This window comes from Rutidosis leptorrhynchoides, chromosome 1 (assembly GCF_046630445.1).
Source record: "Rutidosis leptorrhynchoides isolate AG116_Rl617_1_P2 chromosome 1, CSIRO_AGI_Rlap_v1, whole genome shotgun sequence".
NCBI classification, from domain to species: Eukaryota; Viridiplantae; Streptophyta; class Magnoliopsida; order Asterales; family Asteraceae; genus Rutidosis; species Rutidosis leptorrhynchoides.
Window position 1 is genome coordinate 36540261 of NC_092333.1, and position 16104 is coordinate 36556364.

Consider the following 16104-nt stretch of genomic DNA (forward strand, 5'->3'; position numbering starts at 1 on the left):
TCTTAGGTGAGTTGGGTAAAAGACAAGACTATTGCATCTTGAATTGTGATAATCAAAGTGCGGTTCATCTTGGGAAGAATCCGGTGTTTCATAGTCGTACGAAACACATCAAGATAAGCTATCATTTTATTCGACAACATATAAATGATGGTACTTTATTATTGTAGAAAATCCTTGGTACGAAGAATCCTGCTGATATGTTTACTAAGGTTGTTACGACAGAGAAATTGAGGTTTTGCATTACCTCAATTGGTGTTCTAATGAATTGATGAGAGAAGACCCCAACTAGAGAATTAGAGAGTTAATGTTTCAATTCTAACAAGTAGTGTTGAAGACCTTGTATCGAAAGTCTGCTCATCCGAAGTATGTGTTGAGTGTGCGTGTCCCAAATGGAGTTTGGCGGTATAATGGTGGTTTAACGTTCTTGGTTAGATCGTTGATATTTTGGGTTGACGAAGGTTGGGTTTGTTCAAAGTCTCCAAGTGGGAGATTGTTGGAGATATGGAGAACTTTAAACAATTAGAGGGAAGATTTCAGGAAACTCACACGAAGCTTCCACGAAGTTGTTAGGAAACTCACATGTAGCTTCTACGAAGTTGTTAGGAAACTCACACGTAGCTTCCACGAAGTTGTGAGGAAATTCACATGTAGCTTCCACGAAGCTGTCAGGAAACTCACATGTAGCCTCCATGAAGCTGTCAGGAAACTCACATGAAGCTTCAAGGAATTGTTTTTAGCTTACTCCTTAAATCATTCTATAAATAGACCCTCTTGTAACTCATTGTAAACACACCACAAATATTCAGTAATACATTCTCTAATTGGTCCGTGGACTAAAGCAATCACAACGATTGCATATAACCACGTTATCTCTAGTGCCGATTTACATTTCTTGCATTTATAATCTTTCGTTCATTAAGTGGGTTAGTAATCTTGTAGAATTACTATCGGTGAGTGATCTTGTTGAATCCCTTGCGTTGTTTTGGGTCCTAATATCCTTACATAAGACATAATACTTAATCTAACAAATATATAGATTCAAACACCTAATTAACAAAACAAAACCTAAGAATCCAACTTTGAGAGAAAAATAGCAAAATTGACCATTTCAAAGAGTTTCTTATAATACCATGAAATATTAATTGATTTAGAACACGCTATTGTGTCTATTTTTATATGTTTTACTTTGCTTTTCTCTCCCATATATTTGTCTAGCTCCCACACTCTTATATATATTTCATGCTCATTTCTTGTCATTGTTAGCCGGAAAAACCAAAGAAGTATTGCCATCCAACATTGGGGTACAAGGTTGATTGATTAATTGTATTCATCATCGGAATTGATTAATGGCGCCAGGAACTTCATCATCGGAAAGGTCATTAGAGGAAACACCAACATGGGCAGTGGCGTTAGTTTGTGCCGTTTTCATTATCATTTCACTTATCATTGAACATGGTATTCATTCACTTGGGAAGGTAGTAATGCTTTTAATATCTAGCTTTGTTCATCTCTCTTATAATTAAGGAACACGATATATGACTTTTTGATATCTATTTTTGTAGACGTACATGATTATCCCTATTGTTAAAGTGTACATAATATATTTATTTGCATGATAAGCACTTGCGAATGAAACTTGTAGGACCCCATTGGTGTGATTTTTTTGTTTACAAAATAGCAGTGACACCACCAAATTTAAAGAAAAAAAACATATATTTTGAAAATTAACGATTTTAAAGAAATAAACGATCATTTTTTAGATAATCTTTGTATAAAGAAACTAAATTGTATAGGGGACTCCTTTGAATTTTGATCTTAAAAACACTACTAACGATAAGTTTGGTATATACGTGATACATGCATGTAGTTGTTCCAAAAGAAACAGAAGAAAGCAATGCTTGAAGCTTTGGAAAAAATGAAAGCAGGTAATTATTTATATTTATTATATGACTTTTGACTTGATATTTACTTTCTATATACCCATGACATATAATTTATAAACAGTGGCGTAAGGTGATATACTTGAATAGGAGGGCGGAAAAAGAAATTAAAGTAAATGTAGTAGATTACAAAACATCGTAGTCATAACATGAAAATCATTACAGGTCGGCTCAACGGCCTTTAAGCATTATAACAACACCACCACCATTAAACTTTTCGGCATCTTCCGTTCAATGTAAATCAAGTACTTAAATACTCAAATACTCAATTAGACTTCATAATTATTCCAACATGATAAATTCACTTATGTAGTTATGTAGTGCTTTGGTGGTGTATTAGTGTACTGTATACCCAGTGACAAATTAAACAAAATGTGAAAGTTTAATGGATAACTATAACCTATTATCACTTTATCACAGTAATCAATACTCCGTATTATATTCGAATTATAAATTTATTCAGCATTCAATAAAGAGTTTCAAGTGAAGAGAATTATGAATTACAGAGTATAATATTCAAGAGTTTTAGTGCACAGACATAGTCGGAATATAAATTGTACCTAGTATAATATATTAAATACTCTAACATTAACAATAACATAGAATTAAAAATATCAAACAACAAAATAATAGTAAAAAGATACTGAGTTTTGGAATTGTCGATGAGTTTGGAGTTGCAACTTGGAAGGTGTAAAGACGGTACAGTTGGTTTTTGAGTTAGATAATACGTACGATTGTTAATCCTGAAGCAATAAAAAATAAAAGAATAATAATTCAGGGAGGCCCAGTAACATATAAATTTATTTGGCCCATGAAAAATTATAAAATTTACACTGATGGGCCAAAAGGTTGGGGTGGCCTTGGCCCTGTTTGGTCCTCACAGTCCACTGCCCTTTTTTATAGATAAAAGTATAAATATTGTTTTTGCTCATACGTTATCTTTTATTTATATTTATATATATACATAGCTATAGGTGCAGTTATCTAGAGGCGGAGCTAGAACTTTAAGTTAAGGGAGCTCAAATTATTTAAAGAATAGAAATATATATTATATGCTATAATAAAATAACATAATCTTTCTTTATAATCGTTTTATTTTTAGATGCAAAGTATATCAATTAAAATCATTGTGAATATCATTTAATTCCTTACATTTCCCTAATGTTTCCTTTCATTTCCTTTATTTTTATTTATTTCCTTTCATTTCCTATTTTTTCTTTCATTTCATTTGTTTCCTTTCACTTCTTTTCTTTTAATTTCACGTCCTTCTGTTTTCCTTTCATTTCCTTCATAAAAAAATATTCACAAATGTCATCCATTTTTTATTCATTTTTCCTTTATATTTAATAAATTTTCGTTAATAATTTTAGTAGTATGTAGTAAATAATAAAAATATATTGTATAGTAAGCTCGTATAATATAGTAGTCGAATCTCTAAATAGAATTTCATTTAAATATATCGTGAGCTTTGACTAATAAAATATAGAATAGCTAGACACGTAATATAAAAAAATGTAAGATTACTACTTGACTATTGAACCGATTGATTAATATAATTTTTTCAAATTAAGATACTAAATATTTATTTCGAATGAGCAAGTTGGGGGTGGTTGAGCACCCCTAAGCCACCCTACTGTCTCCACCATTGCAGTTATCTTTTTACTACAGTATTTTTCATGGTCAAATAATTAGCATAACTGGCCTCTCTGTCACCCAAACAGAGGAGTTTTATGTTATTTGAGGAGATTTTTTTTTTATTTAGATGTATGTAGTTTAATAAATTGTGATCATTTTTTATTTTGGTCATTCCAAGACTTGCTGATAGGAACTAGATCGACGGATTGTGATCATTTTTTACTTTTGGCCATTTCAAGATTTGCTGATAGCAACTAAACGATTGTGTGTCTTAAAATTAGAATAAAATGAAAAGCAAATTATCTAATTTAGTTATAAAATGGATTTAAAACAAGGGTATGCAATTTTTAATTTTTGATGTTAAATCTTGTTAATGAAACGTGTACCGGGTAACTTGTATCATAGTAATCGTTATGGTTTTATATGAATCCAGAGCTCATGTTACTAGGATTTCTATCGTTATTGTTAACGGTGGGTACAGCATACGTTGCGAAAATATGTGTTCCCTACAATATCGGATACAAAATGCTTCCATGTAAAAAAACAAAAGGCAGTGCTAAAACTATAGATGGTGGCGCCGGTAAAAATAATGGTAGAAGGTTACTCTCTTTAGCTGAAGAGATTGTTTTTCGACGAGTTTTAGTAGAACCTAGTCAAAGCAGTACATCATGTAAACAGGTATATAATGATATTAAGTTTATTATTATTTTATATATTTTTGAAATGAAATATGATAAAGAATTTATTAATTTAAGTAAATTGTATATTTATAGGGAATGGTACCGATGATATCGTCTTCTGCAGTTCATCAGCTTCATATATTCATATTTATTCTTGCCGTCTTTCATGTCCTTTATAGTGTCGTCATCATTGGTCTTGGCCTTGCCAAAGTATAGTAACCATTTTCTATATCTTTCTATGTATTTGAATATACTTTAATTTATATTTTAAAAAATAATTGTTATAATATTTAAAATAGTCTAGTGGTTTAATATATGTTGATACATCACACAAGAGATTTCAAATTATAATGTTACACAAATGATAATTTTTATGGTCTGGTATTACAGATGAAAAAATGGAAGAGTTGGGAAGCTGAAACTACCTCTCTGGAATACGAGTTCACAAACGGTAATTGTAATTTAGTTTTAAGCAGCAAATCTAACTTTCTACTCGTAATTAAGTATTTTATTTACTTGTAAAATAATGCTGATAATTGAAATTAATAATTATAATATAATTATGCATGTTTGTTGATACGTCACTATCTTGAATTGATCTTGATGGTGCTTAATGTATTTTAACTTCGTTACAAAAATCATATCTAAACATAGGATATAGTATTATTGTTATTGTTATATTATTACTCCATCCATCCCAAAATAATTGTCCTGTTAGACATTTCAAAGTCAGTTTATTAAATTTTGACTTTAAATATTTGTTGGTGTATGCTATAGAATGTTTGATGAAATTTATATGAATTGATTCATTTTCGAATGTGTTTTCATTTTGTATAACTTTAATTCGATATTATATAACACAAAGAAATATATTTAAAGTCGAAATTGAAGAAAAAAGATTCAAAAAGTCAAAACAAGACAATTATTATGGAACGGAGAGAGTATTATCTGTATTGTACAACATCTAGTATCTATATCTATCTATATATCTATATTATACAACATATTTAATATTTATAATTATAATAATGTAACATTTAGAATCCTTGTTAACATGTATAAAAGTGTAATACTTATTTGTTAATTATTGATTTTAAAATGGCAGTTATTTAAATGTAAATTACATGTTAATAACAGCTTTAAGAGCCGAATTTATAAAAATCTTAACATTTATAAATATTTTATTTAGTTGGTTAAAGTTTGTTAACTGCGAAAAGATGGCGGTTAACCTTTCATCATGCCAACTTCTATATTTATTTTGTGTATTAATAAGTTGCCATTTTGATATAGATCCTGCTAGATTTAGATTTGCTCATCAAACCTCATTCGTCAAGCGTCATACTGGACTTTCTACAAAACCCGGAATTAGATGGGTGGTACGTTTAGTCTATAATCAATATACATGTATATGTATATTTGGTTACGTTAACATTGTACTTGCTCTGTTATGTTCATTGATAAGAATTTATTGCAAAACAGGTAGCGTTTTTCAGACAATTCTTCGGATCAATATCAAAGGTTGACTATTTGACCATTCGCAATGGATTTATAAACGTAAGTCCACAATGATCCCTCTGTATGTATTTTTTTTGGATTTCATTACTCATTACCCGTTTATTACAATCTGATAGACTATAAGACTAGTAAAATGTTGATCAATTATATTGTCTTTGTCCTAAGCTTCTTCACTGATGTCAATCATATGAGTCTATATCTTTCCATTCTTCACGATAAATGAACATACCAAATTAGTATGCTTTTATTAGGGACGAATTAGACCACTCCCAACCATGACGCACTTCCTCCCCAGGACACACCGCCACATCAGCTTTCTCTCTCCATTTATTTTTCACTTCCTCCCCATCACATACCCACTACATACTTCATCCCCATCACATAACCACAAAATTAATTAATTAATTAATGTACAAGTTGTTAATGGTATGGTACAAGTAAATAAAGCAGAGAGAGAGAACAACCGTCCTCAAAATTTCCCGGGGAAGAAATGAGGCAGGGCGGAGCTCTTGAGGAAGTTTGAGGAAGCTTGAGGGCGGAGTGAATGCCAACGGCGCCCTCGAGGGCGGAGTTGAGGAAGCTTGAGGACGGGGTCCGTTGGGAGTAGTATTACTGTTTTAAAGCCCAATCTTGTTCTATATATTGTACAAATTTTTTTTTTACTCAACATACTCATCTAACGCTTGATATATTCTCTAAATTTAGGCTCATTTTGCTCCAAGTAGTAAATTTGATTTCCATAAGTACATTAAGAGATCCATGGAAGATGACTTCAAGTCTGTTTTGGGTATAAGGTCAATATCTCTATTCTAATCTTTTGTCGATTCATAGTCATATTAATTCTCGTTTGTGTCATTCGTTCATGTTGATTGTTGTTACTGTTTATACTGATTGGTATATTTGATCTTGTGTTACAGTATCCCATTATGGATGTTCTCAATTATCTTCCTACTTCTAAATGTGAATGGTTTACTTTCTACCTTTACTCTCTTTACATGTTAATAATCAACGTTTTTATTTCTATGAAAAAATTATGCCGTTGGTCCAGAACTTTACACCAAATTACATGAGAGGGACTAAACTTTATTTTCAACATAACCACTCCCAAGTTTTAAAAATATTACTCATTTGGTCTCAAACACTAATGGCTGTTAAACCTGCAGGTTTAATTGATACACTTGAAATGCACATGATGGGCTTATTCGTCTTTTGCATTGAAATCCATCACGTGCATCTCACACGTATCAAATAAACGTGTCTCTCACATGTATAAATCAAATATCCAGGTTTAACACTCGTTAGTTTTTAGAACCAACTGTGTAATATGCACTTGGAACCAACCATGTTGAAAATAAAGTTCAGTCCTTCCCACCCGTGGAATATGAAACAAAGTTCTAGGACCAACTGCGTAGTTTTATCTATTTCTGTATATTTATCTATTAAATAAACCATCACAAGATAGGTTAGTGGTTTGATATTCAAACCTTAGAGCATCATATTTTGGGTGGTTACAGAAAAGGGTAGGAAACATAATGTTATACATATATATGTTCTCGCTTTTTAATTTATATTACAAGCATAACAAAATTGATTGTAACCTTAACAATGATGCAGGATGGCATGCGCTTACTTATCTCTCGTTCGTTCCTCTTGTGGTACAATATACCTTTCATTCGTATCATGAGTACATACATTTGCTTATCTTTAAAATTGAATTTTTTGTAATGTTACAGTGACAATGGTTACGTATAGTACCATCTAGTTGTTTAGTTACAAAATGACAATGAAGTTTTTTTTTCAGATTCTTTTAATGGTGGGTACAAAACTTGAGCTAGTGATTATGGAAATGGCTCAACAAATTCAAGATAAGGCAACAATTGTAAGGGGTGCCCCAGTGGTTGAGCCAAGCAACAAGTTCTTTTGGTTCAATAATCCTAGATTGGTCCTTTTCTTGATCCATTTCACTCTGTTTCAGGTAATAGAATTCCGATTTAAAATTTTTGATTAATAAATTTCCACTCATAATACTAGAAGTTTAGACCTCTTGGACTTTTATCTCAAGATCTATATTAAGCTTGAGGTTTAATCCTTACTAATAACATATCTTAGAGCGGCCAGAAAAAATGTTGAATATAGAGGCGAAACTACGATTCTAGACTATTGGTGGAGCAGTATAATCAACAAATACAGACTCCTAAATATTTAATTAACCAACTGATATATATATATATATATATATATATATATATATATATATATATATATATATATATATATATATATATATATATATATATATATATATATATATATATATATATATATAGGGGCATGATCAATGGAGAAGTAACCAATCGGGGGAAGCGGGGGGAAGCAAATTTTTTTTTTTTTTCGATTTTTGAAAAAACTTTGTTCACGAACATTATAGATTGGATGAAAATAATAACATTTAGAAAAGACACTTCGTGATGAATGTTATTATTTTGGCGGGAAAACGATCGACAAAAATAACATTCAAGATAATATTGTTCGTGAAGAATGTTAACGTTTTTTTTCATGTTTTGTGAAGTAAAATTTAGCCCGATTTAGAGTTTAGGGTTTAGGGTTTAGGGTTTAGGGTTTAAGGTTTGGTGTTTTGGGTTTATTCCATAAACCCAAAACACCAAACCCTAAACCCTAAACTCTAAACCGTTCGTGTTAAAAACTCGATCTAAACCCTAAATCTAAACCCTAAACCCTAAATTTCTAAACCCTAATATCTAAACCCTATAAACCCTAATATCTAAACCCTAATATCTAAAACCTCAACATACGCTCGAAAAACACGATAATTGTTATATATTACTTCTTCGAGCGTTTTCCTGACAAAATAATAACATTTATCACTAAGTGTCTTTTCTAAATGTTCTTATTTTCATCCAATCTATAATGTTCGTGAACAAAGTTTTTTCAAAAAACGGAAAAAAAAAAATTGTTTCCCCCTGATTGGTTACTTCCCTGTTGATCCTACCACTATATATATATATATATATATATATATATATATATATATATATATATATATATATATATATATATATATATATATATATATATATATTAAAAGTGACATAAGAAAATGCCGCTTTGTGTTTTGGTGTCTGTCGTTTTAATACTAAACGCAATTATTTCTTTTCTATTTTGTGTTAGACATAGCCATCATTTTATTCTGTCTTAAAGGACGTGAGGCTTTTTTTCTTTTAATATATTTATAAAACTATTTTAAGTATATTTACTTTTAATATTTATTTTTTACTTTTCATTTAGTAAAATTTCCAATTGTTAAAAGATTTGTATCAATATTCGATATGTATATTTAATTGGACTATAAACTACTGAAACATTATTTAATATATATAGCGGTACCATGTATTGCTATAAATAATTTATAATCCTAATGCACATATTATCTCTACTGCTAGAACAATGTTTATTACAACGTATAACATGAAATCATTTTATCCACAACAACATGCATGAAATAGCTTCGATTGTTCCTCCTGATAATAACTTAATAATTGAAATATACTCCGTAGTAATAAGAATGTAAACTATACTGAGTATAGCATCATTTCTTCATTTTTACTTAAAAACATTACACCATTAAACACATTTTTTTTAGAAAACTAAGGGTGCGTTTGTTTACCTCTTAATGGAATGGTTCAGCTCTGAATGCTGAATCATTCAGCATTCAGTACGTTTGTTTCTGACCTCTAAATGACATATGGTGCTGAATGATTCAGCATTCAGTGCTGAACTATTCAGAATTAAAACACTCTCTTAACCATTAAGAGCGTAAATTTTATGTAATATTCTTTTTAAATTGTATCTAAAACACTTATCAAATGAGCATATTGAAGTTTTCGTTAATGTTAAACGATAATAAGTTGATTTAATTCATTCATATCGTGTTATTCAAAATGATTATCAAACAGTTAATTGTCATTCAGAACTAAATTAATTCAGAACCTCTGAATTATTCAGATTGTAAACCATTGAGTGCTTAATCATTCAGATTTATCAAACGCACCCTAAAACTACTCTTATCCATGACATACTCTATCACAACCACTCATTGTCACATTAGCACTTCTTTCCAACCACTTACCCATCACTTATCCATGACATACTCTATCACAACCACTCATTGTCACATTAGCACTTCTTTCCAACCACTTACCCATCACTCAACACAAATATCTATGACATACCTCTCACAATCAAATTGAATCCACCTAAATTAATTAATTAATAAAATGTACCACTCATAATGTAATTTACAACAAATAAAAACAATAGGCTGCTTGATTGAATATGCTTGGTAACTACATCTACAAATTGCAATGGCTTGAAAAAAAATGCTTGGCAATCACTCGTGTTAATATTGGTGCTCAGCTAATGGCGCAGCCAACTTACCATCAATGTTAGTAGTCTAATAACATCTTTTATATCTTTTTTCTTCTCCGATCTTTTTCTTTCTTTATCTCACTTGCGTTTTGTAGATCTACACCTCTGGTCCCTTCTCCAGCCACCGTCACCACGACGGTGGCTCGGATTTCTCACTTTTCTTTTTCCGGCAACTGGTATGGTTTTTCCGGCCATTCCTTCTTTGACTGCCGCCGTTTTCGTGGAAGTTACTGAAGGATGATCGGAAGCCACGGTGGTCGTCGACTTTGTTTGTTGTTTTTTGTTTTGACCGGACGTGCTTCCTGAATCATCTCCGTTCCCCTTAGTCTCGTCGAAACTCTCCGGTGCTCCTCCTCGGTGCACCGGTTGGGCGACGTTCTCTCGTTCGCCGTTGTACTTGTGGGCTTCACCATCGAGTTTCTGTTTTGACTGTGGTTCTGTTTGGAGTGTGCCTCGCCGGATTTGTTATTCCTTCACCGGAGTATGGTTTTTCTGGTAACGATTCGTTTTTTTGGACCAGGCGACGAGTGCCAAGTTGGCATTCTGTTTTCAGAGGGTGTATTTGCACCGGTAATTTTGGCTCATGGTTCCGGGTTGACGGTCTTGCGGCGGATGAAGGAGGGTCTGCTGGTTTCTTCTTTTCCGGCTGGGGTTTTTTACTTGAGGGTCTGCCGGGGTTGTTGGTTGTCGTTTTGTTGACCTGCTATTTTCGGTAGATTGAACGTGGCTGCTAGCGGTGTTTATTTAGTTTTTCCGGTCGGTACTTTTTGGCTAGATTGTCGCTGGTTGTTATGTTAGCTGTCGGATTTGTTTTCCGGTTGCTGTTCCAGTGATTTTCCGGCGAGTACCCCGCTGTTATGTTTTATTTTCTTTTTTTAGTGTAGCCTGTTATTTAAGTTTTCGCTAGTTATAGCCTTGGTTTACTTTGTTTAGTAGATTAAACGGGTTTGTTCACCCTGTTAGTGAGCCGTTTGGTTTAATTAGTTTTGTTAGACTAGGACTCGTTTGTTGGATTCTTTTGTAACAGTTGTACTTGTTGATCTTCAGATCCGTTCTAATGTTATCGTTATTTTCCCAACAACAAAAAAAAAAAAAAAAACATCTTTTATGTATCACAAATTTTCAGTGGGTCCCCAATGACACATCACATGGATTTGACCATTGACTTCAAAAATTTTAGTAGGTCCCACAATGAAACCTACCTTTTATGTATCACAAGTTTTCAGTAGGTCCCAAAATGAAACCTACCATCTTTATTTGATACGGAGTATTACCTGCAACAATTTTCATTTTATTACCATCTTCATTTTATTCTTTTCTCCCACTGGTACCTTTCTTCATCTTCATCTTTGCTAAACCCTAATTTCCCTTTCTCGCCGGCTACTTCCCGTTCTCAGAAATCACGGCGGTGTGCTCTCATATGCTGGTTTGTGAACGCGGTGACCTCCTTTTCCGGCCACCGGCATCTCGCCGGTGGCTCGATGGTTTTTTTCTGCCTTTTATCTTTTCCTCCTTCACCTTCACTGCTCCGGTTCCGGCTGGTTTTCAAGAAATTCTGACGTTGTCCTTCTGGGTATGGTGATCACAGGCGACGAAAGCTTCGGCTTTCTGTGATCCGGCGTGCTTGGGTTATGTAGGAGTTTCTTGGTGACCGGGTTCGGTTCGTGGTTCGCATTTTCGGCGGTAAGAGCTTCTTTCCGGCAAGGTTTTGGTGCAGCCGGCGAGCTTCAGGTATGAGGTTCTGGACTGAGATCTGGTTTGGTTAGCAGTTGAATTTTGGATGTCTTTCTTGCTTACTGCTCTTTTTCTGATCTGTGTTGGTGATGGGGTTTTTCGCCGGCCACTCTGGCTCTGGCTCTTTTTGTGATTTTTTCTGTCCTTGTAGTTGGTGGTGAGGCCTGCCGGAGCTCTGCCAGTGGTGGGCTTCGGAGGGTTATTTGCTAGTAGTGACAGGGGGCTTCGGGTTCTGGGTTCCTGCTGTTGTGTTTGGATTTGGGGTTGGGGCGACTTAGGAAGGTTGCTTGCCGGTTGTTTCTTTTGTTAGTGGTTGGAGGTCGTTTCCCGGTGTTAGGTTTCCCGATGTTTGACTTAGGAAGGCTGCTGCTGGTGGCAACCGGTCGGTAGGTGGAGGTTGGTTCTGGCCCCTTTGTCTGTGTGCGGTAGTCGGAAGCGGATTTTTGAAGCTTAGCAGGTTGTGTTTCAGAAATTCCGGCTAAGCCGGTTTTTATCTATTTTACAAAAATGGCGATTTTTACCTTTCCTGATTGACTGGTTTTTGTTGACTGGACCGTTCTCCTTTGTTGAGTGTTTGGTCTGATTCGCTCATCCTTCCTCGTCACCGGTTTCGGTTCGGAGCGTTCCGGTGTTGTTGCCGCCTTGGCGGCTTTAGGGTCGTGAGAGGTGTTCTCTAGAGTCGTTGAGTGCCAAAAGGGTGGTTTTTCGGGTTGTTTTCTCGGTTGGTGTCCCTTCCTCCGTTTGGTCTGGGCTTTGACTGGTTAGGGTTTCTGGGCTGGCTGCTTCAGGGGTCTGCTTGGAGGTGTTGATCATCGAGGATTTAATCTGGGTTTCTGGTCGATGCGGCCTCGAGGGAGGTTTTCTTGGGTTTCCAGGCGGGTGTTTGGATTCGGATATTCGTACGGAGGTTGATGCGGTTGGTGTGGGACGTGTAGGCTTTGGCTCGCGGTTGCAGGCTTCAATTCAGGTGAGGAACTTTCTTTTGGGCCAGGCTTTCTTGTTGGTGGTTACGTCAAGATGCAGCGGGCACGGTTTTAGTTTGTTTGTTAGTTTGGTTCTTGGGGATTGTTTTTCCCGGTTTGTGTCGTTGCCTTCAATTTTGTAGTTTGTTTGTAAGATTGCCTCTCTTTTGGCGAGTTCAATAGTTGTCAAACAGATTGTATAATCTGTCAATTGTAACACCACAAGATCGTTTGATCTTCTCTTTATTTATTTATATAATACGTAGTATGTTTTTTCGCCAAAAAAAAAAAAAAAAAAAAAAAAAAAAAAAAAAAAAAAAAAACAATTTTCATTTTAACTTTCAATTTTGAGTTTCATCTTTCTCCTTTTTTAAAGGCAGCAAAAATAAGAATAAGAATAATATTAATAATACAGAAAGAATAAATGTATGGGCAAGCATGAGATGTATCATGCAGTAGCCCATGAAATAAGTATGGTAGAGTTCACAAATATGATACAGATCATGAGTTAATAGAACAATATATACTTTCATCTTTCACCTACCTTCAACCATCTTAAATTTTCACTTTATATATCACCTACCAAATCAACCATCTTAAATTTTCACATTCTATATCACCTACCATATCGACCATATTAAATTTTAACTTTATAACCTTATCATTAACCATCTAGTGCAACATTTTTCATTTCTAGTTTCAATTTTCATTATCTGTAATGGTGTATGATATCTGTAATAGTTTCAATTTTCATTTTTCAATTTTCATTACTGTAATCTTATTCCAATAAACATGTAAAATATAAAGATCCATAAAGAATCTCCAATGATGTACGATTCAACATCATTCAATCACAATAGCTATCAATTATGACGTGTTCTTGAGCTTTAAATACAGGTATTAATATTTAATATAAGGTCATAAAAATATGCATATATTTGTTTTCTTTTGCCGCATGCATTTGAATTTTTTGCTATAATTTGAGTTTTTTATTTGTTAAATTCTTGTTCATTACAAATGTTCGTTGTGACCTTAAGAGTTTCATACATAAAGTTAAGAATTAACAAGAAGTTAAAATGATAAACTCTAATGATATAAATATTTTTCTTAAAGTATCATGTAAAAAATCAGTACCATTTTTATATAATAGAACTACAAAAATATAAGCAATATAACATGCCTACAGTACATTCGATATCAATAATAAACACTTGGATTTATAGAGTTATAAAAATAATATTGCTGATATTTTTTATTATCTAAAGGTAGTAAAGTTATCAAAAAATAATAATACATTTTAGAAAAAGAAATTACAATGCTTTGCAATGCCTTGCAACTCTATATTACAAATGGCAATCAAGTAAAAGTCACAAATACATAAAATAAAACATCATATCATCATATATTATTTATATTATTTATTATAAACTATAATAATGAGATAAATTAATTAAGCATAAAACTTGAAGTTAATAAATTTTACGGTTAAAATATCAGATAATGTATAATGATAATATGAAATTTAGGAATGATTACTGTGGATGGATAGAAACGGATAATCATAAAAATCTGAAAGGCGCACTGAACATAAAAGTAAGATTGATGATCTAAAAGCCAATATCGAAAACCACCTATCGTTTGTATATACTCCGTATATCTTTTATATTCTATATTGAACTGATTGGCTTCTAGTTAATATTCCTACTTGGGCCTAGGCTGGTGTCACTCTATGGTTGAGTTGGTGTCAGTGTGTAACTTGGGCTGGTTCTACTTAAATAAAATTCGAAAATTTACTTGAATGTTGGGTTGAGCTGCTAGGTTGAATGGGGCACATGCTACCACAAAACATTATGTGGCTCCGACTCCAGTTGAAAATAGTTAACCATGTTAGGACTCTTACATTTAAACAAAAATAATGAACCTACCGGTAACCTAAACATTAAAAATCTGACTTGTTTACTCATTTTCAATCCTCTTACAATTCCCATTTAAGATAGTCAACATATTTATTCACTTCACTTTTTGCTCATTGCAGAATGCATTCCAAATGGCATTTTTCTTGTGGACGGTGGTAAGTAGTTTGTGGAAGTAGTCTTCATTTTTGTATAACAATTTATCTATAGATATTTATATTAATCTGAAATCTCAATGCCTTTAACTACTTGTTTGTATGCAGTATGAGTTTGGGATACGCTCATGTTACCATGAGAGTGTGGTAGCAATTGGTGTTAGAGTTGGATTAGGAGTAGTACTTCATATCATGTGTAGTTACATCACATTTCCTCTCTATGCTTTGGTCACACAAGTAAGTTTTAGCCTAGTAGCCTTAAATACATATAATTGGTTAGATGAAAATCATATCCTAACCATTTATTTGGAATTTTGAAGATGGGATCGCACATGAAGAAGTCAATATTCGAAGAGCAAACCTCAAAAGCCTTAAAGAAATGGCAAAAGGCAGCCAAAGACAGAAGAAGATTGCGAGAACAAAGTGGACATGATGGAGTGACTGATGTTTCAAATTCAGGCATAATGAGTACCGAAAATACACCAAGTCGTAGTTCATCGCCTATTCATCTCCTTCATAATCATAAGTACCGTTCTTCCACTGCAGAAAGTGAGATCGACATTCCACCATCTCCAAGAGCTTATAATTCAGAAACAGAAATATCAGATACCGAAGGTTCATATCATAATATGAGTGATCATCGTAAGAATCTGAATCATGATTTCTCTTTTTCAAGATCATAGAGATTTAATAGATAATGTAGTTTTTTTTTACAATTCTTGATTTAAATTAGTAATGCTTTCGTTATCTAATGATACGATTATGTATTCACCTAAGATGTTAATGAGCACCTACCTTGAATCGTTCATATAAATAACACTATATAGGGTGCAATGACACCAAAGGTCAATGGTATTTTTAAATAACTGATTTCTTGTTAATTTTGGTGTTATTCTTTAACAGATTATGCTCATAGATTTGAGTCAAACAAACTACTAAAGTACTATTTTTTTTAATTCGCAGTCATTGCGATTTGCATCATAGGTAAAAATGTGCGATTTGCATTTTGTGTTAACATGGATTTTATATAGCAAATTATGAGTTGTCAAAGTACATTTAAAGGTTAAAATCAATAAAAGGCGTGGAAACTGAAGGTCAACGAGGACATATTTCATTAAAAAATT

At 33.1% G+C, this 16104-nt stretch overlaps 1 protein-coding gene across 1 annotated transcript; it reads left to right on the forward strand.

Annotated features, from left to right (window-relative positions):
- Positions 1 to 1346: 1346 nt before the first annotated feature.
- Positions 1347 to 15663, forward strand: LOC139858984 (MLO protein homolog 1-like). Its single transcript, XM_071847811.1, has 14 exons — positions 1347 to 1475; positions 1868 to 1925; positions 4009 to 4253; positions 4349 to 4465; positions 4646 to 4706; positions 5546 to 5631; positions 5735 to 5809; positions 6476 to 6564; positions 6688 to 6737; positions 7385 to 7425; positions 7572 to 7745; positions 14948 to 14983; positions 15089 to 15217; positions 15301 to 15663. The coding sequence occupies exons 1-14, from the start codon at positions 1347 to 1349 to the stop codon at positions 15661 to 15663; spliced, it is 1653 nt and encodes a 550-aa protein (XP_071703912.1).
- The last annotated feature ends 441 nt before the right edge of the window (positions 15664 to 16104 follow it).